General features: G+C 34.5%; 1 protein-coding gene across 1 annotated transcript in view; it reads right to left on the bottom strand.

Annotated features, from left to right (window-relative positions):
• LOC136039343 (vitellogenin-1-like) overlaps positions 1 to 26029 on the bottom strand; it is a 105088-nt gene that overhangs the window by 58040 nt on the left and 21019 nt on the right. Inside the window, exons 3-6 of the mRNA XM_065722993.1 lie at positions 22253 to 22351; positions 18911 to 19036; positions 14770 to 14913; positions 6333 to 6472 (exon numbers count right to left, since the gene is read on the bottom strand). Coding sequence (XP_065579065.1) covers positions 6333 to 6472; positions 14770 to 14913; positions 18911 to 19036; positions 22253 to 22351 — 509 coding nt within the window. The remainder of the gene's footprint in view (positions 1 to 6332; positions 6473 to 14769; positions 14914 to 18910; positions 19037 to 22252; positions 22352 to 26029) is intronic.

Raw genomic sequence — 26029 nt, forward strand, 5'->3', positions numbered from 1 at the left:
TTTTTCTCTGGGCCCCTTCCACCTCTTAGTTCGTTTATTTTCCCGTTAGTTTTCACCTGTTTTCGCTTTATAGTTGTGTTATCTCTTAGCAGTTCTTTCGTTAGTTGAGTTATGGTTGTGGTATATATGTTTTATCGCTCGTATAGTTGTGTTATTTTCAAATTATACTCCATAATAGAGAGGCTCCGAACACCCAGCATTGTATGTTAAGCTCTTGATTTGACGTTTTTTAAAACGTGACCACATTCGTCCTGCGCCCTTTTCATTGAATTTTTTCCCCCATGGCATATTTCTCCAAGGAAAGATCCTCCCACATAGCCCCCTCCCTCAACCCTACCCCCAAAACCAAAAAAAATCCCCCTGAAAACGTCTGTACACTTCCCAATAACCATTATTATATGTAAACACTGGTTGAAGTTTGTAACTTGCAACCCCTCCCCCAGGGACTGTGGGGGAGTAAGTCATCCCCAAAAACATAGTTATTATGATTTTCGACTATGCTAAACAAAATGGCTATCTCAAAATTTTGATCCGTTGACTTTGGGAAAAAAATGAGCGTGGGAGGGGGCCTAGATGCCCTCCAATTTTTTTGGTCACTTAAAAAGGGCACTAGAACTTTTAATTTCCGTTAGAATGAGCCCTCTTGCGACATTCTAGGACCACTTGGTCGATACGATGACCCCTGGGAAAAAAAAAAACAAAAAAAAAAAAAACAAATAAACACGCACCCGTGATTTGTCTTCTGGCAAAAAATGCAAAATTCCACATTTTTGTAAATAGGAGCTTGAAACTTCTACAGTAGGGTTCTCTAATACGCTGAATCTGATGGTGTCATTTTCGTTAAGATCCTACGACTTTTAGGGGGTGTTTCCCCCTATTTTCCTAAATAAGGCAAATTTTCTCAGGCTCGTAACTTTTGATGGCTAAGACTAAACTTGATGAAACTTATATATTTAAAATCAGCATTAAAATGCGATTCTTTTGATGTAGTTATTGATATCAAAATTCAATTTTTTAGAGTTTTGGTTCCTATTGAGCCGGATCGTTACCACGAACTGTTTGAAACAAGAGCTAAAAGCTCATATGGCACTTGTGAAAGTCGAAAGAGCCAAGAGCTAAAAGCTCATTTAACATGAGCTCTAGCAAAATTGTTTCTCTCCCTTCAGCCCCCAGATGATCGAATCGAGGTAAAGGACTATTATCAATTCAATTTGTGCAGGTCCCTGATACGCCTATCAATTTACATCCACCTAGCATGTCCAGAAGCACCGAACTCACCAAAGCACTGGGTTCCCTCCCTAATTCCCCCAAAGAGAGCGGATCCAGTATGGTTACGTCAATCACGTATCTAAGACATGTGCTTATTCTTCCCACCAAGTTTCATCCCGATCTCTCCACTCTAAGAGTTTTCCAAGATTTCTGGTTTCTTCCTCCATCTCCCCCCAGTGTCACCTAATCTGTTCAGAATTTAAAATAAGAGCTCTAAGACATGAGTTCCTTCTAAATATCAAATTTCATTAAGATTCGGTCACCCGTTCGCAAAATAAAAATACCTCAATTTTTCTATTTTTTCCAAATGAACAACCCCCCCCAATTCCCCCAAAGAGAGCGGATTCAGTCCAGTTATGTCAATCACTTATCTAGGACTTGTGCTTATTCTTCCCACCAAGTTTCATCCCGATCTCGCCACTCTAAGCGTTTTCTAAGATTTCCCATTTTCTCCCCCAACTCCCAGCGATATCACCGTATACGATCGAGATTTAAAATAAGAGCTCTGAGACACGAGGTCCTTCTAAATAACAAATTTCATTAAGATCTGATCATCCATTTGTAAGTTAAAAATAACTCATTTTTAAAGTAAACAAATATAAGTAAACAAGTAAACAAATATACGTTAATATCAGAAAAAAAGGAAACTAAAAAATATATTAATCGCAAAAATCACAAGATTTTAACATGCTGGGAGATTCAGTTATGATTAGTATTGAATAATTCTGCAATGTATTTTCCACCAGAATAATGACTATGGAGCAATACTAGAGAGACAGCCGGGGGGGGGGGGGGAGGGTCAAGTCTTCAGTCAAATCTGATGGAGTTTATTTCTTTGGGCAGCAAGCTAGGTTTGAATATATCTGACTGTTTTGTTAACATCATCAAACTTTGCATCATTATCCATGTTAATTTTCTCCCTAGAAGTTTTGTCACAAAATACCTTTTCTCCTGCAATACCCAAAACTTTATTTGTTATTTTTTTTTTTTTTTTTTTTTTTTTACTGTGTTCAACTACTTTGTGGTCAAAATGGAGGGAAAGGTAGTTTGAAAAAAAATCCACGATTTTCGTAATATTTTCCTCTTTGAAGAAACATTTCAGGTTCCAAACAATAATATTGCTCAGATGATCAACATTCTCCATAATGAACACCTTGTTTTTTAGATGTTCAGTCTCCGACAAATATGTGAAGAAAATCTACTATTTTAATATAAATTTATTTATGACAATACATTTACACACACACACACACACACATATATATATATATATATATATATATATATATATATATATATATATATATATATATATATATATATATATATATATATATATATATATATATATAGCGTTTTTCTCACAGTTACTTCGTTATGCAAGGATTTGTAGTAATTATATTGATTTTAAAAATAGATGTAAAATCTTAAGCCAAAAATTGATATCAAGAGGTTTTTCTGCAAATAAATTAACTTGGCAAAAAAAAAATTTTAAAAAATTTAGTTTTCATTATAACGAACTTTTAAATAAATATCAAAAGAATTATCTAGAAATACTTAAAGAAATTTTTAACTAATTTCGGAGGTTCGAGAAATGTTGTCACAGCGCCATTTATTTTGAATTGTGTTTCTAATTGAGCGGATTTTTTAAAAAATTAGCCACATGGTAAAGATGAATTCTATAATTGTTTAGTTCATTCAGGTTTTTTGCAATGTGTTAATATTTGTGATTTGGTAAAATTTATAATATTTAGTTTACCTATTGTTGCTAAAGGGAGGGATATATTAACAGGATAAGCTTGTTTTGGTTTTACTTGGTTGTTTTACATTTGCTGTTTTTTTTTCATAGGCATGTATTTTGGGGGTGATACCTGACGCGGGGATGCCATGGATATTCTGTGGTAGCCACAACACTGTGCTGGGTAGAGAATTTAGAGTGGCGAAACCCTATATAGGCCAGTGTATTCTCCTGATGAGCCCTTATGTTGGGTGTTGCCTCTGAATTATTTGTCTATGTTATTTTTTCTATTGTTCGGTAAATGACGACTTATACTTATTGACGACATGACTGCCTGTCCATGGATTATTCTTTATGGTTGATTGTGTATGGCTATGCTGTTTGACCTATGTGATTGTATGGATGAGTAGGGTTAAGGCCTCATTCAAGTGCTGGTCTATATTAGTCACTAATTTAGGAAAACAGTCTTCCTTTTCTCCTTCTGTCTCTTTTTTTTTTTTTTTTTTTTTTTTTTTTTTTTTGTGTTTGTGCTGTAGCATTGGTGGTTTCTCTTTTCATGATGTATATATATATATATATATATATATATATATATATAAAAAAAAATATATATATATATATATATATATATACATATATATATATATATATATATATATATATATATATATATATATATATATATATATATATATATATATATATATATATATATATATATCTATATATATAAAAATAAGTTGTCTGTGTGTGGATCTGTGGATCAGGTGACGTCACCTGAAAAAACTGGATCAGGTGACGTCAAAACTGAAAAAACTAAAAAAAGGCAAAAACTACAAAAAAAACTAAAAACTAATAAACAAAATAAAAAAGCTAAAAAACTAAAAAAACTAAAAAAAGGCAAAAACTACAAAAAAAACTAAAAACTAATAAAAAAGCTAAAAAACTAAAAAAACTAAAAAAAGGCAAAAACTACAAAAAAAACTAAAAACTAATAAAAAAATAAAAAAGCTAAAAAACTAAAAAAGCTAAAAAAACTAAAAAAAGGTAAAAAACTAAAAAACTAACTACAAAAAAAACTAAAAACTAATAAAAAAAATAAAAAAGCTAAAAAACTAAAAAAACTAAAAAAAGGCAAAAACTACAAAAAAACTAAAAACTAATAAAAAAGCTAAAAAACTAAAAAACTAAAAAAAGGCAAAAACTACAAAAAAAACTAAAAACTAATAAAAAAATAAAAAAGCTAAAAAACTAAAAAAACTAAAAAAACTAAAAAAAGGTAAAAAACTAAAAAAAAACTAAAAAAAAGGAAAAAACTGAAAAATAAGCTAAAATAAAGGTAAAAACCAATAAAAAACTAAAAAAAAAAAAACTGAAAAAACTAAAAAAAGGCAAAAACTACAAAAAAAAACTAAAAACTAATAAAAAAAGTAAAAAAGCTAAAAAACTAAAAAAACTAAAAAAACTAAAAAAAGGTAAAAAACTAAAATAAATAAAAAATAAAAAAAAAACTAAAAAAAAGGAAAAAACTGAAAAATAAGCTAAAATAAAGGTACAAACCAATAAAAAACTAAAAAGAAAAAAAGGAAAAAACTAAAAAAAATTTTCATCTAAAAAACTAAAAAAAACTAAAAAAGGTAAAAACTAAAAGAACTAAAAAAGAAAAAACTTAATGACGACACTCAAAGAGAAAGCGACCAGGACAAAAGGAATGTTCGATTAGCAATCAACAAAGCACCGGGACACAGGGAGTATAAATGACGACCAGGACATAAGTAAAAAAAAAAACTAACAAAACTAAAAAGAAGGTAAAAACTACAAAAAAACTAAAAAGAAAAAAAAACTAAAAACTAATAAAAAAACTAAAAAATCTAAAAATCTAAATAAACTAAAAAAGAAAAAAAAGGAAAAAAATAAAGGAGAAAAACAAAACTAAAAAACTAATGTATATACAGACCGGGACACCGGGATACAAATGACGACCGGGACACAGGGAATATAAATGACGACCGGGACACAGGGACACAACTACAACGGGGACACCGGGGGAAACAGGGGGATATAAATGACGACCGGGACACCGGGACAGGGAATGGTCGATTAGCAATCACCATCAACAAAGCTCAAGGGCAATCATTAGAATCATGAGGTATAGATCTGAATACAGATTGTTTTCCCATGGACCATTATATGTTGCATGTTCAAGAGTCGGTAAACCTGACAATCTATTTATATGCAAATACAATGGGACAGCAAAGAATGTTGTATATTCGCAAGTTTTACGTAGTTAAACTTGTTACGTAGTTAAACGTAGGCTCTCAATAGTCTTTAACGAACCATGATGTCGCTAGAGTTTAATTTCCGATTTTAGTTCTCTAAAATTTCAAGGAAGCTCAATTGTAAGGCGAAAGATGGAAGGTGGATTCCCCAGGAGTGCTGTTTTTCCACGACTACTTTCCTAAAAATAAAGAAATCTATGACGAAATGGATCATTTTGGCATTTCAAATCTCTCTTGAGCAAGTCTAAAGAGATCATTTTCCAGCGTAACTTTTTCAGGGGTGACCCTTTTCAATGCATTGCATGCAAAAGCTGAAGTTTATCGTAGAGACCGGAGGCAGTTGAGGCCTGACTCTTTAACATTAAAGGTGAAAAGAAATTAAATAAAAAAACATTTTTTCGAATGAAAGTAAAGAGCGATACTAAAACTTAAAAGTCGCAGGAATTATCCTGTGTATGAGGAGGGCTACCTTTTCATCTGCCCTTCACCTCTTTACAGTAGAACTTGAATTTTTTCCATCGCTCCAAAAACGAGTGTTCGTACAGAAGAGCAGTTTGATGCATCTTAATCCATTTTTAAACAATTCCTCAAGAAATTCTTAGTCAGTGTGGCCCGAGGACTTAGTCATTCGCGTTTGCTTTCATCGATGAAATTTTTAGTTTAAGTGTTTTGAAAGGCAATCGGTAAATAAATATCTGAAATTATCAATTGGCTATAATTTTTGCACTGAAATTACTTTCAGGTAATCGAGTAATCAATCTTTAAATTTTAGGTTAAAGAGTGGTGGCTGGAGAGGGTAGCAATCCCCCTCTTATGCAAGATAATTTCTGCTCCATGAATTTTAATTTTGCTCTTTGCTTTTATTGGGAAACTAGTTTTTTAATCTAATTAAACTTGGATGTCACTTTCAATGTCTAAATAGCCGGTCAACCATTATTTTTATTACCTGAGTATTCTTGATTCAAATGCTTTGTATTTTTCTTTACTTCATTCTCGTTTCAAATCTATTGTATAGATATAACGTAAAAACAAAAGCGTCAACATACCTTACAATGTTTTCAACTGTGGTCCCTTGAGGCTGAAAAAGTTGCAGAGCAATGCTACTTTTGACTTCTATCAATATCAAACTCTGGTAATCCGAATCTGCAAAACTGTAGATTACTTCATTTGTTTCATAAATAGACTCCTAGAAAATGTAATTGTTAAATGTCTGCGTTAACAGTTTTATTCCCCAGCCTGTCAGAGACAACCAAATATCCTCATCTGGATCAAACAGCAATTTACTTTTATCTCTCTCTCTCTCTCTCTCTCTCTCTTTCTCTATTTTCCTCTATTTCTCTATGTCTATTTTGGTCTATTATTCAGTCCTTTTCACTCATTTCTCTAACCATTTTATTTCTTTGTACTTCATTGAAAAAAGTTTTCCCAAAAAAGAGTTTTTCAAAGAAAAGCAAAGAACCAGATTAAAAGATAAAACAAGATTATTCAAACTTAGAAAAAACAGAACTTATTATGGACAAATGAAAGAAACCCAAAAACGAGCTGAAATCAAAATAAAAAATCATGTCAATCTGAAAAACGAACAGAAATTGTGACAAATATGGATAGGCCTACCACCTCTTTAAGCCCTCGTAAGGCCAGGGCACGATTGGCACTTGAAAGAAAATGATTTGCAGTGTGTTTTAATTTGTCATAGAACAAACAACAATACAGGAATAATATGAAATCACAAGGCTAACCATGGCTTACAGATAAAAGCCAGTTTTGGTAATTCTTAGTCGTTTTAAGTTACAAAGGCTAACAATCATTACAGCGCCAAGCCCCCTGAGGCCTACCTAGCTGTCCACACTCTTCTCCACCCCAGTAAATTCAAAGATTCACTATTTCTCCCTCCTAAGGAATTCCAACTTCTTTAAATCCTTCCCTCCTTAGCCCCTTCAAACCCAGTTCGGTAACAACCTTCTTTTCTTTTAGCCCTAGATATATGGTCGAAAAGAACAACGCTGGGCGATCTGTGTACATCATATGTACATTGTGAATACAGATATCATTTTTTTAAACGGATCTTTTTATGTTCTAATTTGTTGTTAAATTTTAGTTTGAAAATAAATTCATGCAAGGTCACTAAAATAAAGTTTCATTTTGTTGTAATAAAAATCAGACTTCATGATGCAACGAGAACATTTTCCTTAATTTTGGTTTTAATGGATGTTCATTTGGCCCTTTTTAATTGCCTTGAAGTTATCAAGCCGACCAGTGATACAACTAAAATAGAATTTTTCACACTTTGAAGTGAGCAACCAAATTTTCATTCCATGATTATCGTCCTTATTAAGGTCATCTTGGTCCAGTCTTCTTACAATGAAAATATGATGCTTATTGGAAGAAATTGATTTTTGGCCCATTTTGGGATGTTACTAATCATTACAACCCAATCTGTTCAAACTATATTCTTCTCTTAGGTCGGTTTTGACCTGTACATATACCCAATAAATTGCAAGCCGAGCAAAGAGAAGAATTATTTTGGCCTTCACAGGTCGATACTAAAAATTATTTTCAATACTTTTTGCCTTTACTGAGGTTTTCTTTGTCCCTGTCTACATCACTTAGTTTGCCAAAAGGGGAAACCAAATTTGTTGGTCCAATTCAGATGTCACACATTAATGCAAGGAAATTACAAAACACGTTCGTTTTCATTAGGGTCTACTTGACCCTGTCAACATGCCCTGAAAGTTCCAAGGCTGTCACAGAAGGAAAAGTTTTGGGCTCATTTTCAGGCATCAAGAGTTTTTGTAATTTATAAATTATGCGTGCTTTCTCTATATATAATTATGTATCAGGCACTATAAGAGGGACATAGAAAAATATTGTGCCTAGCTTTTGACGTTCTGAATGGGTAAAACCCTTTTTTTCAAATTTTTTGTCTTCGTGGAGGTTCTCTTGAGCCTGTTCTATGCAAATTTAAAGGTGCCCAGGAAGTTCGTATCTGAGGTGTTTCAAATCTGCGGTCATATGAAACTGACTTTAGCCCTCTTTTGGTGCCCAATCGGCCAAACACATCTTTTAACCCTATATTCCATTCGTCCCCTAATATTTCAGGCCCCTAATATTTCCTATTTCTGTAGAAAAATAATATGTAATCGCCTTAGCTAGGAAACAATCCTTGACAGCTTCAATCCAATCGAACAAAGTAGTTTGACCCCTTTTTTGTGCCGTACTGCCGTTGTCAGAGCGGAGGGCGTTAACCTCTACACAAGAATTTGCTTGAACACTACAGTTCAAATAGCACAGGGATTTCAAGTTAAAGCTCTTCAGCTGATCAGAAAAAAGTTTCGGCCCTTTTATAGTCCTTATCGATGGGAAGGATTATTTTTTCTATTTTTGTCTTGTGCATAGGAGTCCTGTTGGCCTAAAGAGTTAAGGATATAATTTTTAAGCTGACTAAAATAAGGAGTTCTGGCCCTTTTTGGGCATCATTTTTTCGAGGGACTCTGAGCTAAACCAGACTTTTTTTTCTTATAATTAGCCTCCGTTTAACCCGATGACTTCCAGCTGCAAGATTCAAACTTAACATGGAAAACAAAATTTTTGGCATATCAATGGCCCCCTAACACCCTCCCCACTTCAAAGAAATATGATCCTTAAAATTTCCCAGACAATCGAAAAAAATGTTTTTTGGCTGGTTTTGGGCGAAACTTTTGAAAGACACCTGTATTCCTAAACGAAACTTCGTCCTTAATCGTTTAGGGCTCATTTGGCCAGGGTTCATTGTCAAAGTTTCAAGCCATTCAGAAAAAAAAGTTTGTTGACAATTTTTAGGCCCCCATTTTCAGGCTGATTATTTTTCTGCTTCAGGAGAAAGAAGACCTTAATTAGAATCTCCATGGCCCAGGAATTTGGTATAAAAGTTTCAGACCAATTGAAAAAAATGGAACCATTTTTGGGGGAGGGGTCAGTACCCCCAAACTATTTATTCTGTTAAAAAGGGTTTCCTTTCCTCAAGTACTTAAAAGCATCAGCATCAATCGTTTAGAATAAAAATCTTTTGATCCTTTTCGGGAGGGGGGGGTGCATTTTTTTTCTTTTACCTAGTACTTTGGTGTCCTCTTAGTCCAAGGATTCTAAGATGTATGTTGTGAGCCAACAAAATGATAATTCTGGCCCTCTAGGGGTACTATTTCTTGGAGGAATTGTTCCCAATCCTTCGTTTTACATTATCCCTTCCTTGCGCTCAAGGACCTGGGCTGTTAGTTTCAAACTGATCTCGACCAACAAGCTTTTGCGTGATTTCTGGGTCCCCTAACACCATTTCTCTCTCCCTAAATGTTTGGTCTCTTAGTACGATCGAAGTGGTCTGGAAAAATATGAAGCATAGGCTCAAACTGGCTCCTTAGCATAGGTTACGCTAGAGTGTTGCCTCTGATAGGCCCAGCTGAAATACTATTTTTCTTTTTTTGTATTCCCGTATTTCACCCTGGAACCACTTCTAATAAATGGAAAATGCACATTGTATGACGTGTACTTTTCGAGATTGGTATAAGTGTACAATAAATTTCCTACTGGACTGGTGAAAATGGTTTTGGGTTCTTTAGAAATTTCGTCATTAGAATATATAAAAAAAATACTTTTTTTAACTGAAAGCAGGGAGCAACTTTAAAACTTAAATCGAGCGCAAATTATTCCGGGCTGCCCTCTCCTCAATCTCTCGCTCGTTACTGTAATATTGTTAGGGCTAAAAAAAACTTATTATTCCAAACAAATTTTTGAAAACAAGTTTTTAAAAATATTAAACAAATTTTTAAAAAATTGAATTTTTTAAAAACAAGTTTGTTATGGAAAGGCAGTGTGGTCTTTGTCGCTATTAAACTTCTTTTTCCAACTCAACGGCCCTTAGGTTTCAGCTGTGCCTTAGGTTTCGACCAAGGAATTGAGAAGGAGTCACCACCCCCCATATACGGAATAACTCCTGTTTGTTTTAAGTTTTAATCTTACTCCTTACTTTCAGTTGAAAAATTGTAATTTCTGATCGTTTTTTTAAATCATGCACTGGCCTAACCAGGGAATGATATGGGCTACCCATAAGCAATATAATTGTATATATTAATAATCCAAAATGATTGATAATGTCCTGCTTTTTCACTTTTACTGCTTAAAAATTAAAATATTGGATTGCCATTTAAATTTAGGAAAAAATGAAATTTTCAATGAACAATGGTTTTGTTGTATGCGGAAAAGGGTATTATTTTTTATTTGTTTTTCCATAAAGAAATTCCCTGGCGAGGCATAAGAAAACCTACCTCACCTCTCCCACCTCTATCCCGGTAGGTGTATGAATTCGATTATTTATGTAACATAGAAACAGATTGTTGCAATGGAATGGCCAATAATTCTTCCACCCCCTCCTAAAACTAGAAATAAACGCGTAGACTAAAATATTCACAGGAATCAAGAGGAATTTTAAATCAATTTGTCCCTCCTCCCTTTTCTCCAAAACTTATTCAATATCCATCTGAAGACTCGGTGAAAGTTGGAAAATTGGGGCATTAAAAGGCACCCTTTGAGGCGGTCTGGCCCCTTCCCTCGGCCTAAAAAATAACCTACCACCCTTCATCTTAATAGCTAGTGCACTTCTCCGCATCACTGTGTTTAGTTTTATGAAATATTAAGCAAATCAGTATTGTTAAATGAAGCTCTAAATTAAATAGTGGGAACTTTTTTATGCAACGAGAAAGGAGATATCACCACGCAGCACTCTTATTCAGGCTTAGTCCAAATAATATGAAAAAAAACTTCGTTTTCTTAAAGAGTTAAAGAGGCTGCGTCCCAAAGTCGAACCTTAAAACGTACAGGAATTAGGAGAGGCAGAAGGGGGGCTGCCGCCCCCCAAACCCCCCGTTTTTAAAGACTCTTTTGTACAGGTTTTTACTCGCTCTTGGCTTCGGAAAGGCCCTCTTTTAATTAACAAAAAATTGAAATGAATGAATAATGGAATACTTCGAAAAATGTTAAACACAAGAGGACAGGAGAACCATTGCGCCGAAACTAGTAATTAGTAACAATGAAGTCCCCCCACAACAAAAAACCTGTACAAAAGTCTTTAAAAGCGGGGAGTTTGGGGGGCGGCAGCCCCCCTTCTGCCTCTCCTAATTCCTGTACGTTTTTAGGTTCGACTTTGGGACGCAGCCTCTTTAACTCCTTAAGAAAACGAAGTTTTTTTCATATTATTTCTGTACGTTTTTCTACAATCCATGGTGGATGTAATTTAATAATTCCTGTACTCCTCGTACAGGAATTAGGACTGCCTCTCCTAATTCCTGTACGTTTTAAGGTTCGACTTTGGGACGCAGCCTCTTTAACTCCTTAAGAAAACGAAGTTTTTTTCATATTTCGTGAAAAAAAAAACCGCCCGATAAGGGACTTGAACCCTTGACCTTAGGATTAAAAGTCCCACGCTCTATCGACTGAGCTAACCAGGCATGTTTGAAGTCGAAATACCTGCATGTGTATAAATATAACTTTTAAATAACGTTTAAGAATTTCAAAAATTAACATTGGCTCTAATGGGGAAATAGGTTTTTCTAAGGTAGAAAATCGGGGGGTTAAGATTCTCCGACGAAACTTTCCAGGAAAATTACTCGGAGAATTCTGCGTCGAATGAGTCTTCGTACACCCAGATCCGATGTCAGCTGTGACCTGTAGGCGTGGCGAAAAAAAAAAGAACATGAACATTATGTGGCTATGTGTGGTTTCTGGAAAACAGGGAAGGAGTTATCGGATCGAGCTGAAATTTCGCGGATAAGCTCCTGGGCCCTAGGGGATCTTAACTTGTGAATTTCAGCCCGAACGGACAACGTTAAAGGGGGGGGGGTTGGGGAACCGAAACTTTCGGCCAGATTTTCCCCATGAAGGAAAAGTCGGAGGGAGATGAAATTTGGCAGGTTTCTTAGTTGGAACTAGGGCTACGATATGCATTCCTCCTAATCCCTCTGCGACCACTGGAACCGAAGATCGCTTAACATTGTCGTGGTTCGCCTCTTTAAAGAGGCACGAGTATGCCTCCTTGATGAAGGGAGAATAGATATTAATTCCATTCCCTTCCTTATACCTCATTCTATATTTGACCATTCAGGTGTTGAAATACATTTTTTTAGGCGTTTGCCTTTCCCCGCCCCCACCTAAAAAGGACCAACCACCATTCCTATAGCTGTTAGCTGATACGCAATTATACATTACTAAAAATGATTTCATAAAAAAATAACTGTACCAACTTAGTTAAATTAAGCATTAAAATTAATTAAGTCCAATATTAAGCCCAAATTACTCATTTATCTTGTATGCACTACATTACTTTTCAGGAACAGATGTTTCGCCGCGTGATATAACTTCCTCTGCAGCTGGAAAGCTCAATATATTGTTTCTTTATATTTTGAAATTAATTGGCTACCTTAGAATTCTCAATCGATTTCAACTTGGTCCTTTTTGGGGCAAAAACACAGATTGATGCAAAAAATGGTAGAAAACACGATTTTCCTGTGCCAAGATCTTTTGGTCAATTAAGAAGAACATTAAAACTTTAAATTTTCGTCCGAATGAACCCTCTCCTGATCTTCTAGGACCATTTGTTCAAAACAATCTCCCCTGGAAAAAGAATACAACAAACAAAAGAACACCCAACCTTAATCCTTCTTGTAGCAAAAAAAAAAAAATGCAAAATTTCATATTTTTCCAGATAGGAGCCTGAAATCTCTACAGTAAGGTTCTCAGATAATCCAATGGTGTGCTTTTCATTATGACAACTTAAACTTTTTTGGGCTGTTTCCCCCCTTTTTAAAAAATCCGGCAAATTTTCCCAGGCTCGTAACTTTTGGTGAGTAACATTAAACTAAATCAATTCTTCATATGTGGAATCAGCATAAAAGCCCATTCTTTTGGTGTATTATTTTTTTTCAAAATTTCTTTTTTCTATATTTTTTGCTACTATTGGCCAGAGTCGCTGCTCACTTACAGTTCGTTGCCACAATTGTGTAATATCTAGAATTATAATTAGTTTCATTACTTTGAAGTAAAAAGCCTGGTCTAATTCTTTAGAAAAGTAGAATTATGTCCTTGAATAAATAAAGTCAGAAGCTGTCTAGAATAAATTTTTAGTCATTACAAGTAAAACTCACAGTCTTTAATAGACAGGACACTTTACCACTCAGCTATGTTGATATATTGTTTAGGTATCACTTTAAAGTCTGGATTTAAATATATCTGTATGCATTTCTCCTTTTGTCACTAAAAGTCTGTGAAAAAGAATTAAATTGCATAAGCTTATTGTTTATGTTTTTAATTAATTAGCTGCAATTTTTATGTAATATGATTCTATGTTTATAGGTTTTCTTAATATATAATTAGTTTCGCTTTTATCAATAATCAAATATCTTAAACCTGGTCCTTTATGCGATTAAATAAAAAAAAACAATTGTTTTAACTGCAAATAAGGAGCGACATTAAAACTTAAAACGAACAGAAATTATTCCGTATATGAAAGGGGTTGTCCCCTCCTCAACGCCTCACTCTTTACGCTAAAGTTTTATTCTTTCTCACAACTCCACTTTTTAAAACAATAAAAAACTTTAGTGTAAAGAGCGAGGCGTTGAGGAGGGAACAACCCCTTTCATATACGGAATAATTTCTGTTCGTTTTAAGTTTTAATGTTTTTGGGAACAAATTAGCGTGGGAGGGGGCCAAGGTGCCCTCTGATTTTCTCGCTCACTTAAAAAGAGCACTAGAACTTTTAATTTCCGTTATAATGAACCCTCTGGCGATATTCTAAGATCACTGGGTCGGTACAATCACCCTTGGAAAAAAAACAAACAAACAAATAAACACGCATCCGTGATCTGTCTTCTGGCAAAAAATACAAAATTCCACAATTTTGTAGATAGGAGCTTGAAACTTCTACAGTAGGGTTCTCTAATACGCTGAATCTGAATGGTGTGATTTTCGTTAAGATTATATGACTTTTAGTGGTTTAGTATTTTCTAAAATAAGGCAAATTTTCCCAGGCTCGCAACTTTTGATGGGTTAGACTAAACTTGATGAAACTTATATTAAAATCAGCATTAAAATTCGATTCTTTTTATATAACTATTGGTATCAAAATTCCGTTTTTTAGAGTTTCGGTTACTATTGAGCCGGGTCGCTCCTTACTACAGTTCGTTACTACGAACTGTTTGATGATATTTGAAAACATGTTTGAAACGGTGTAAATATGTCGAACAGAAAGGGTCAAAAATGAATCTGATTTGTATAATGGTCGTAATTGTCATTAAATTTTTCATATACATCACCATATGGCTAAATCCTCTAATTTAACGATAGGTCTCGTCAAAACTCGTCACATAAGAAACCAGAAAAGAAGGAATTAATTCTTGTATATTTTAATATAGCTGATTATCTTCCCTAAAATGAGATTGGTAAGCCACTAATAATGAATACCTGTTGTTCAAAAGGACATCCAAAAGTTCCCCATAAACGAAATTGATTTTTAGGAAAGTCATTGCATGTAGATGTAAGGACGTGTTTAACTAAAATGCCAGAGCTTCGGACAAATGTTGCTTCACAGGTGCCAAATATATGTTGCTGTAAATAAATACATAGAAGTATGGTTAAAATAAGTAAAACCAATGAATAAAATACAACATAATTATTAGAGATACACTGGTTCGGAAATACATACACTATTCGGACATGTAATAGCGGAAGACACTCGTTCACAATAAGGATTAATAGTTAAGATTAAAAAAAAAGACCGACGCTTTTATTTCTGATACAGGATTATATTAATAAAAATCAGCGTCTGTCTTTTTTTCAAGTTTTTTGGAAAAGCTGTCTAAGAAATTCTTTCAAATAAATAGCTTTTGCTTTTTTTTGTCAGTAAGGATTCAAAGGAAAATGCATTAATTTATCATCCTTAATGAACCATAATTTCAGCCTAATTAATTTTTCCATTCCTGTTTTATCAGCTTCTGAAACACTTTACTGTACAGTACATATAAAACTTATTACTACTTGTATTATATTCGGGCCAAATTATAATCATACTTGTGGATAAAATCAAAATTGCGCAAAACTTCAGCGCCAGTTATGATAACCGTTCATAACTTCTCAAGTTGAGATTTGAGACTACAGATCGAACACAAGATTGAAGTAATAATTTTTTAAACTAGAAAAGATAGAAGCTTGCAATAGCAGATCATATATCTGTAAGAATAATCTGGAAATAAAACTAAGATACAGTGTTAATAGAGAATAGATATAGGTTGCAGCTTTGGTAACGAAAATGTTCTCTATTGTTGAAAATTTGATCTGCGTAAGCCACTAGTTGTGTTCTTTTTTCATAACTATTCCTATATAAAATCAGTAGGAACACAAAATGCTGTTTGATTGCTTACTTTTTGATAAGCGACTAGAGGATATGTGTCCAAAATCGTTATGAAAAAGCCCATACCTTCAAAATATACGGTTATCTGATAGTTAAGACTATAGAAGAGAGAGCAACTAGAAGACACAAATTTTAAAAATTAGCTGAATAAAAATTCAAAATTATTTAAGTGAGAATTTGAATTGAAAAGCAGTCTCCGCGCGAATGTGAAGGCACAAATGTGAATTTTCATTCCCGATTTTTCTTTCTTCTTTTGTTTACTTTTTTTGTCATTCTTGCATGAATAGATGATAATCAAGGATTCGGATACTGATAATCTGATAACCAGACGAACAGATAATTAGCTGCTGAGGGAAATCAGTGGATCATTCTGTGAAGGAAGGGTGTGACTAAGGCCTCAATAGTTCATTTTCAGGCATAGTTTTCAATGAAAAGAAATTAAAATCAACATGGAGAAAAGTGGACATTACAGGGATGAGAACTCCCATCTTGTTTCAAAAGTATCTATAGTGTAAAAAACAAAATCACACTGATACGCCTACTTGTATAAAGGGGGGAAGGGTGGGGGGACTTTTTCACGAGCAATATTTGACAGATGACCAGTTCCGTATCTAGGATTTTTTTTTCGAGGTGTGTTTTACACGATGATTTTTTTGGTGGGGGAGGGGTTTTTACACAAAAAACGTCAAAAAACGTACAATTTTTGTTAGATCCATTTTCCTTACGTTTTTTACGAGTCAGACAAACATTTGGAGGGGGGTCCAAACAACCTACCTCCCCCCTGAATACAGCCTTGCCAATGACCCCCCCCTTTTCAATTCTAAAATTTTGAAATTGCAACCTGATAAATTAATTTTGGCATTTTAAACCCCCTCTCTACCACCCCCAATAGAAATTTAAGGGATGCACCCTCTTCAAAGAATATTTTCATTTTCGAAGTACAGTTGGAGAAATTAAACTTAAAGTGGGTACTTGAGTAAGGATTACCTTGAAACACAATATTCAAAATGGATATACTAGATTTTTAACGCTACATTTTTTCATATGACAAGTGTTTTTAGCTACTATATGTTTTTCAAATCTTTTCTTTGAGTTTAAAATTTGATTTTATCCGAGAAGCTAATCAAAATATTATTTTGGCAAAGATAAGGTGACTTCCTAACGTTAAAAAGATAGCCAATGGTTGTGTTTTCTTATAACTATCTATACATATGTACAATCAGTAGAAATTTAAAAAACTTTTTAGTTGCCTTGTTTTCTTTAGCTACTATATACATACGTCAAAAGTCTCATTTAGAATTAGCTTCAATTATTATAAATCTAAAAAGCTTTCTTCGCAATTGACACAGATGATTGGTCAAAACATTCTACCCATTCGACAAGCCAGAATCACAATAAAATCTCTCAGAATATATTAAAAAAAGAAAAAAAATATCAGCTAAGGCAATAATCATTCTCAAGTATAGGTTCGATAAGGTTAGATCGAGAGACTGATTGAAACTAAATTTGCATTGAGACTGAAAGAGAGTATTGGGCTGTACAGACTAAATATTACCAAACATCTGTACAAATATAATAGTATAGCCTAGTACTATGTTGTTTTCTTATGAGAGAGATAGCAGTAAAATTTCTTGAGAATTTTTTGCTGAATAGATCCCTAAGTGCAGTGCCATCTATTCATTCATTGTAATGATATAGGTAGTATTGCGCAATACTGTAAAATTATGCTCCTGTGAAGTATTTTTCACAAAATAAGAAATTCCATTTTTCGCAAAATAAAGTTCTGATTTCGAAGAAAAATAGTATTTTGTTCTGAAAGCAACCAAACAGTGACAACACTTTCCTAGCGATTAAATAGCAAATAATATTCTTTTTTTCAAGTCATGATTTTCCAAGCTAACTAAGCGTTTTGCAAATTATGCTTTAACTATGGGATTTTTCGGAAAGTTTTTTTTTCTGGCGGTTCAATAGTAAAAAACTAAATAGTTTCATGAAAATTTTCTCTTATTTTGGGAGTTTAGCGCAACTACATCCCGGGTATGGCCTTGCTACAATTTGTGAAATAAACTTAAGAAAGGGAGTAATAGAATATATTCCCAAGTTTCTGCAGTAATTACAATACAAGAATATACACTGCATCGTCAACGGAGTCCAACAAAGTTTTTCAAGAAAGGGTTGGGAAGGATCCTTTTGCCAGAGAAACTTTAAATTTTTCACAAAAATAAAAAGATGTTGCAATTTTTCATGTTCTTTAGTTTTCCAGGAGAGGCCGGATGAACTCGCTCATCCACTCTCATAGGAGCCCAACTAAAATACATGCAAAAGTGGGATAATGAGGGTTCAGGAACGAAGTAGACCAAATCCATTTCGTTAACATTTCCAAAGCAGAGCTATTCCAACAACGCTTCAACCCTATATTTTTCAATGCAGTCATGAGGTCAGTCTTAATCTTAGCACCGACTAATAAGTCTTAGCGGAACCCTCTTGTTTCATGTAAAAAAAAATAATCCAGATGCCTCTGACTTTGTTCTAATTTATCGTCTTTATCTTTTAACAGAAACTTGTCATTCTTCTCATTACAAATTTGTCTTGGTATTGTTTAATCGTCTTATAAATTTATGATAAAAGAAATGACTTCAATCTACTCATTTAACTTAAGAATCTTATAAATGGTTCAGTGTTCAAGGCTCAGTGTATAAATGAGAATATTATAAACAAACTTCCAGAACTGATCTTATAACATAAGAATAAACACATTCGCTGAGGTTTTAATTTTGTGTTGTAACATCAGTGCTGGAAGTTTTTTTATAATGTGAATAGTTCTTATTTATTTTTTTTTCTTCGTGTGTTTAGTTGTCGTATTTTTTTGTGTGTTATTTTTTAGAGAGATTTTATTTTGTTTTTTTCCCATCTTTTCATTTTTTCCGTTGAGAAACGTTTCTGGATGTGGGGCCAAAATATTTGGAATATTTTTTAATTAAAGATTTGTTTTGTTTTTATTTTTTGTTCACTGCTTCATTGAAATTAAAACCTCTTTTTTCCTTGCTTAATTTCTTGTAAATGGAAAAGCAGTGGGGTCTAAGAAATTATTTACTCTGCTACTTTAAACACAAACATAAGAAAAAGCAGATCAATATAAATTAAAAAATTGTTTTGCTGACCTTTCCAATTTTTACAAACGTTTGTCTTACTTACCTCCATAATTTTGCCATAATCTGGACCTACAAGGCTGGAGCTTTCTAATTGAAATACAGAAGATATACCTTTCTTGAGGTTTTTCGACCAGAGAGAGTCATCACTGTGAAAGGACAAATTTTGGAACTAAAAGATACGAAAGAGTTCATTATTAGCGTAATTATAAGAGAAGGGGCATTTAAAAAGAGATCAAATATTCAGAAAAAAGTTTTGGAAAAAAAAGAACTGTCAAGAAAAGCTACTATAACACTCTCGGAGAGTAATAGCAAGTGATATTTAAAATCGTGTTTAGTCGCATGATTTATTATAGGTGGTCCTTTAATATTATCAAAGGGCAGATTCAATCTCAGAAAAAAATATGTGAGATAATGAGCCTGCCACCGTTTTATGTCTAGAGTTCGCTTTACAGAGCGAAGCTTGGTTCCCTGGTACTAAACTTCATTAACAGAAGAAATGAAGTCAAATAATTCAAACTTAAAACAGTGCCTGATTAATGATTAATGAATCAATCTTTTTTCATTTACAAACTAGGTAAAGAAGAGACTAAGGGAATTTTACCAAAAATGTGATTTTTAGGCACTTGGCACTCTACATTTTCCAATCGGCATTGCTAAGGGTATGTCGTTTGTCAAACTCCATGGCATTCATTATTAGCAACCTGAAACTAGAGTAATTTCTTCTAACCTCTGAACTTGCCAGGAGTGCCGATTGGAAAGAAAGAATTGATCCATAGGGTTTGAAAAACACCTTCCCCGTTAAAAAAAAAAAAAAAAAAAAAAATCAAAAAATAGTTAACAAGTTTTTTCTTGTATGAACCAAGTAATGGGGTAGACATTTCCCGGGGGTACGCTGGGCACTATTTTTTTTGTCTAAAATTCAATTCACAGAACAAAGCTCGATCCTCTGGTACCGTATTTCTTAAATTAAATATTTTGTCAAAAATAATCCCAAGATATCTTTTTCAATCAATCAATCAATCAATTTATTGATACTAAAAGAAAAAACTATTACAAATCATCTAACTAGCATGTTTCAAAAAACTTGATATATACCCAACGCTTGTTATTTCTACTCCTAATTTTTTGTGGATTTTCGTCACCCATTTTGTTTTTGTTTGAAACCAATTCCTTGTTTTATATCTGTATGTTTGTTCAATGCACATGCTGTATAAGGAATAGAATTGACAAAGTTGAGATTAAAAATAAAATTTTAGTCTTTATTCCTTTTTTTTATCAATTATAACATGAAAATAAATCTAGCTAAACCATTAGATCAACTGTAAACTGTCATTCCTGCAAAAAAAAACTAAACAGAAAAAGGAAAGACCCCATTAGAGATGCGTTTAAAAACTAGCGAATAACGCCAATATCCTTGTACATTAAGCTACCTGACCCATCTCCCACCTTACCCTAAATGACATTTAACCCTTTCCGACGCGTCGTTTTCAATTACTTACTTACATACTTAACTTCCATCTGGCCTCGTTGGCCGATTCGGGGCTTCTCCTCTTATGGCATAATAACAATATTTTTGGCGTGCCTCCCATTTTTTGGCAGTCCTCGGCAGTACTGGGATGGGGTGGTCAGTAAAGTTTACCCGCCAGCGCTTGGGAGGTCGCCCCCCTTGGTGAGATTTATTCTTCCTTAAAAGGCTATTTTAAGCAGTTGGGCTGGGGACATACGCAGAACGTGTCTTAACCATCGGAGCTATTGCAGTTTGATGGTCTGCATGTTGGTTTGAGGGTGATTCAAGGAAGACAGTAGTTGTTCCTTTGATACTCAGTCAAGGCAAGTGATGCCGCTGAGCTTTAAGAGCAATTTAGATTCAAATGTCACTGGTCGGTGCTTGCCATCAGCTTATTCAGTTTATGTCTCTGCTCCATACGTTGCAACTGAAATCACTAAGGCACAGAAAAGTCGCATCTTCAGTTTTAAGGGCAGGTATTTATTTTTATAAATAGAGTGCAGTGACTTGAAGCGTGCAGAGGCAAGAGCCAGGCGTCGTTTGACGTCTTTTGAGAAGTCATTTGTGGATATCAGAACACTTGCTAGGTAAACAAACTGGTCAACTTCTGAATATATTAGGGAGCCTCTACACCAATTGACAATAAACTACGAGAAGATGGAGGAGGTTTTGGAGGAGTTGTGATTCTTCATCTTTTGAGACATACCCAAAAAATGATGAACTTCCGGTTTTATTTTGAAAATTTTTCTTGTCGCTTACCTTTATTGAGACCCTACCCACGACTGGATTCCTTGGAGTTGGTACCACAAAAAGCAATCGTATTACAAATACTGCACTACTTGAAGAAAAGATGTTCAAGAAAAAAGGAAGAGGCGCAGCAAATGAAATTGTTCGAAGGAACAAAATAATTTCACTTATAGATTAGTGTGACAACAGGACTGTCACGGCTGTTTGAAAATTTCTAGGAATTTGGGGTCCCAAAAAAGTGAAACGATGGGACAAAGAAAAAAAGACACATATTTTTGTGCCCAGGCCAGAAGATACAGTTCATTACGATTCGCATATGGGAGCTGTTGATAAGATCGATTCCCTGAATTCTTCATATCGTATTAAACCAGGACAAAAATGGACTGTCAAGCCTTTTTTCAATATTTTTCAATAGTTTGTAATTCATGGCTTGAATATTGTAGATTTGAAAGGTATCAAGGACTAAAAGTGAAACCAGTGCTTTTGTTTGTGTTCCAAAACGAATTAGCTGAAGTCCTACTTCTTCAGGAAGCCCCCCAGCAACGAGGTCGTCTAGGGATAAGGGACAAAAATGAAGAATTTATTGCAGTGCCCCAATCACGGCTAGTCCCTGTGGCCTGGGCTAATGAGAGCATAGGCTATGAAACTGAGAATCACTACCGATAGCCAGCTATGGCAAAGGACAGGAACAACGCTATAAGCTAGAAGTGTATAAGGAAGGCAGATTACGGATTATGTGTGGAAAGTGTGGTGTGTCTTTTGTCTTAAGAAAAACCGAAACTGTTTCGTGAAATTCAATGTTCGCTAAAATGCTGTGTGACTGTTTTTGTAACAGTGATTTTGAAAATAATTTTTTTAAAATAATTAGTACTTTTTACTAATAATTAGTACTTTTTACGGCTACCGGCTGTTGTCAAATGACAACATTTCAGATTTCAGTTTTCCGGTCGTGTTAAATTCTTGAAGACATGTTGAGTACATCTGGAGATCCCATACGTTCTGAAACGGCTGACTGTTTTTTTTTAACGGCTGAGAAAAATTCGAGTTGGAAAGGGTTTTTTGATCTAACCAAAAAATCTGGTTATTTTCGTCATGAAAACAAAGTCAGGTTAGAAGAATAAACTAACTCACCTTCCCTTGTGAGACTTCTACAGCGAAAGGCAACAAGAGTTGAGAGGGAAACAAGTCTCCGTCAGCTGCTCTAGAAAAAGACTTATCGATTCCAGACAACTAAAAAAAGAAAAGAAGTTACAGCTACGTTCATAATTAAGTCGAAGTGCCAATTTTGCCGTTTGTTTAACCATCAATTGGAGTGAAAACAATAAAATAGTGACTGCTGTAGAATATAAATAGATAAAAATTACGAATAAAAGTTTTTTTTTCCAGTTGAAAGCAAAGAGTGATAACATAATTTTAAACATACGGAAATTGTTCTTTATTCGAGGTGGGCTGCCATCCTCCCCAGCCCCCCACTTTTTGTGCTATTGTTTCATTTGTGTTTTATTAAATATTTTCCTCTGCAAAAAATACAATTGGTGGGCAATAGCAAGTCTTCTATTTATCGGCTGCCTTTCAAAACATTTGAGCGGAAAATTCTATTGTTTAAAGCCAATGCGCAGCAATATGCCCTTCTGTTTTTTGGACACTTTGAAACCCCTAGTTATTCCATTCCAACTACCCCTGGGTTTGAGTACTCTTTCTTGAAGTACTTGGGAAAACAAGATAAACATTACCGTAAAGTGCAAAGTGTTGAGGAGGAAGACTGTTCACTAGTATGAAGAATAATTTTGTATGTTAACAGTTTTAATGTAGCTTTATTTGCTTGTTTAAAAAAGGAAACTTTTTAAAACTTTTCTTTATGTTGTTTTCTTACCATATCCAGGATTATCCTAAATATGAAGCGGGCCACCACATTCTCAAATCCCAATCTTTACATTAAAGTGTAATATTTGTGTAGCAATGCTTCGAGGAGAAGTGCTAATTTAGTGCATTTTTTTTCCAAATAGACATGGTTTCCAAACTAAATTACCTTTTCCGCAGTAAGAGGTGTATCATCCCCTTTGCACCCATACTACACCCTTCACTCTATAAATAGTCTCTACATAAGTATTCCTGATAATGAAGGGGGGGGGTAATATTTTAAATCTTAAAATTAATATTAAGCATCTCTCATAACAAGCTTGAGAATGTTGGGTCAAAACGTATCCTTAGGTTTTGGTACTCCCCACGTTTCTTTAGAACAATCATTTGGTCTCCTTCTTAACGGCTAGTGTGCAACTACGGGTATTCTATAGTCATTAGACAAGTAAATTTGAAGCTAATAAAAATTAAAACTTCAGATTTGTCTTTTTAGAGTTTCCGTTTTAGAGTTCCCAAAAAATGGGTCCATTTCTAAGCAAAGCAATTTTTCGATTTTTTTTCTGTGGATAAAGGTCCCCTTGAACAAATAAGCAATGAGCATAAGTTTCAATCCTTTAACAACAAATTGTCGGTCAATTTTTGGACGTGTCAATATTTAAAGACAAAAAATTCTTCACCCTCTTGTCCCTTTCCCTAAATAATGTATTAAAAGCCTCCTTGTCCCCCCCAAACAGTCCCTGAAAAATTTAATTCGATCCCTCCTGGCATTCCCGATATGTTACAAATGCATCAGCTTGATAGTCAGTGTGAATAACTCGATTTCCTCAGCTCACAACTTTTTGTGACAAAATTGTTTGTCAAAAATCTATAATATTTGTGAGCCAGGTTTCTGGCTGCGAACTGGAGTGAAACTGGTCACTCCTCTTAAATTTTGTGCTAATGGGAGTATTGCATAGCACACTATTTGCGTTTACAACTTAATCAATCTGATATTTATGCCTATTGCATCCCTCATTTTCACTTATATTCATAGATTATCGAGAAAAACTACCCTACAGCATATTATATTTTTTGAAAACTAGTTTTAAAGATACATTAAAAAACTAGTTTTCACTGTATCGTCTTATTTATTGTATTGTTTTATAGTTTTATTTACTGTACAGTTTTTATGTCATTTACATTTTATTGAAAACTAGGGTGGCTGGCGTTAACCCCCTCCCCTAAAAAATAGCCCTCCAAAAATAGCCCACCAGAAAATACCTCCCTTCTCTCACGGAAAATATATCCCTTGGAAAAGACCCCTCGCAATAAATATCCCCCGAAAAATACTCCCCTTGTGGAAAATCCCCCTTGGAAAATTACCCCCTTGGGAAATATCCCACCCCTCAGAAAATACCACCCCCACGATGCTAATTGGTGTCCAATCCCTTTGGACCTTAAAAAAGGACTAGAACTCTCAATTTCTAATCTAGTGAGAACACACCGGTGTTTCTGCGACAATGAGGGGGAGATCTGGATGAGGAAGGGGTAATCCGCCTCCTGTACGGAATAATCTCTGCTTATTTTGGAGTTTAATATTACTCTTTACTTTCATAATAACAGCATAGGCCAGAAATAGTCCCAGAAATCACAAGGGAGTCGATTTCAATTTCCGATTTTGGAAATATTTTAAAGTTTCTTTTGTACCAACCTCCCCCGCCCCCAAAAAAATCTTTGCTGGAAAATAACCTTTTGCTGGATTTTTGCGGGAAAACTTTTCCACATAGGAGGGGATTACCGGCATGATTTTCAAAACAATAAGAAATTAAAGTCTTTTTCAAATGAAAGTGCGCTAAGATAAATTTTTCACCCGAGTTCCTCCGCAGGAAATTTTCTGGGTGGAATTTTTAGCAAGACTGGAATTATCTAGTGGGAAGTTCGCCGACAGGAAATTCCCTCTTGGACTCTCTAATCAGACTAATCTGACGCTTGGTCTCTCTAAATGCAATATCTAAGATATTGCAGATATACCCATTCGATAACCTGGATGCACATAGTTTTTTGTAATTTAGCTTAACATTCTTTTTAGCATTCCGTCAAGGTCCATTGTTCAGCATGTCCTGAAAATTTCAAATTAATGACCACAGATGTTCCTGAGATTTTAGTGATGCTCACTTTTGGCGATAAACATGCAAATAGTCTGTTATGATTTTTTTTCAATATTCCCCTCAATGTTTCCTGAGAGTAGTCATAAATAGATGTAGTAAAGTTAAGAGCAGTCACAGTGACAATTAAAAGTTGTCACGGTCAGAAGTAGTCACTGTCTCAGTGGCAACCAGTTGCATTTTAAACCAAAGTTGTAGTAGTAGTGGTTCTGAGAGTTTCAAGTTAATATTCTTACCCATTCCTAAGATATTGCAGATACACCTTTTGTTAGCTTGGATGTAGAGAGTGTCTTTTGGATTTTACTCCACATAACCCTCAAAATTCCCTGAAATTTCATCTCAATACCCTTAGTATTTTCGGGCACAACCCGGATCAAACATTCTCCCTTTTCCCAATGATAAATAGTAAAAGTTAAAAATGGATAAATTGGATAATTTGCCATCCTTACCCCAGGGCTAAGGGGCATGGCATCTCCAGAGGCATAGTTATTAGACATTGTGACTATTTTGGATAAAATGGCTTTTAAGATCTCTATCAATGCTAAGGGGGGGTATCTAAAAACCCTGAAGAGAGGGGAGGGTGATTACCCAGATTTCCTTTTTCAACATCATTCTTAAAATGCCTTTAAAGTTTCAACTTAATACCCTTATCCATGCCTTAGATATTGCTGTTTTGCCCTTTGACAACCCTCCTGTATATAGTATATTTTGATTTTGTTTTACATCCCCCTCAACATTTTATAAAAGTTTTACCTTAATACCTTTAGCCTTTTAGGAGACTCAGCCTCAAACAGGCTCCCCTTTCTTAATAACCAAACTTATGTATAAACAATGGGGAACTTATGCAGCGTGCAACACTTGCCCCATGGGCTATGGTTTTTCACCCCCTGAAATTTCAATCAGA

This window comes from Artemia franciscana, chromosome 2 (assembly GCF_032884065.1).
Source record: "Artemia franciscana chromosome 2, ASM3288406v1, whole genome shotgun sequence".
Taxonomy (NCBI): domain Eukaryota; kingdom Metazoa; phylum Arthropoda; class Branchiopoda; order Anostraca; family Artemiidae; genus Artemia; species Artemia franciscana.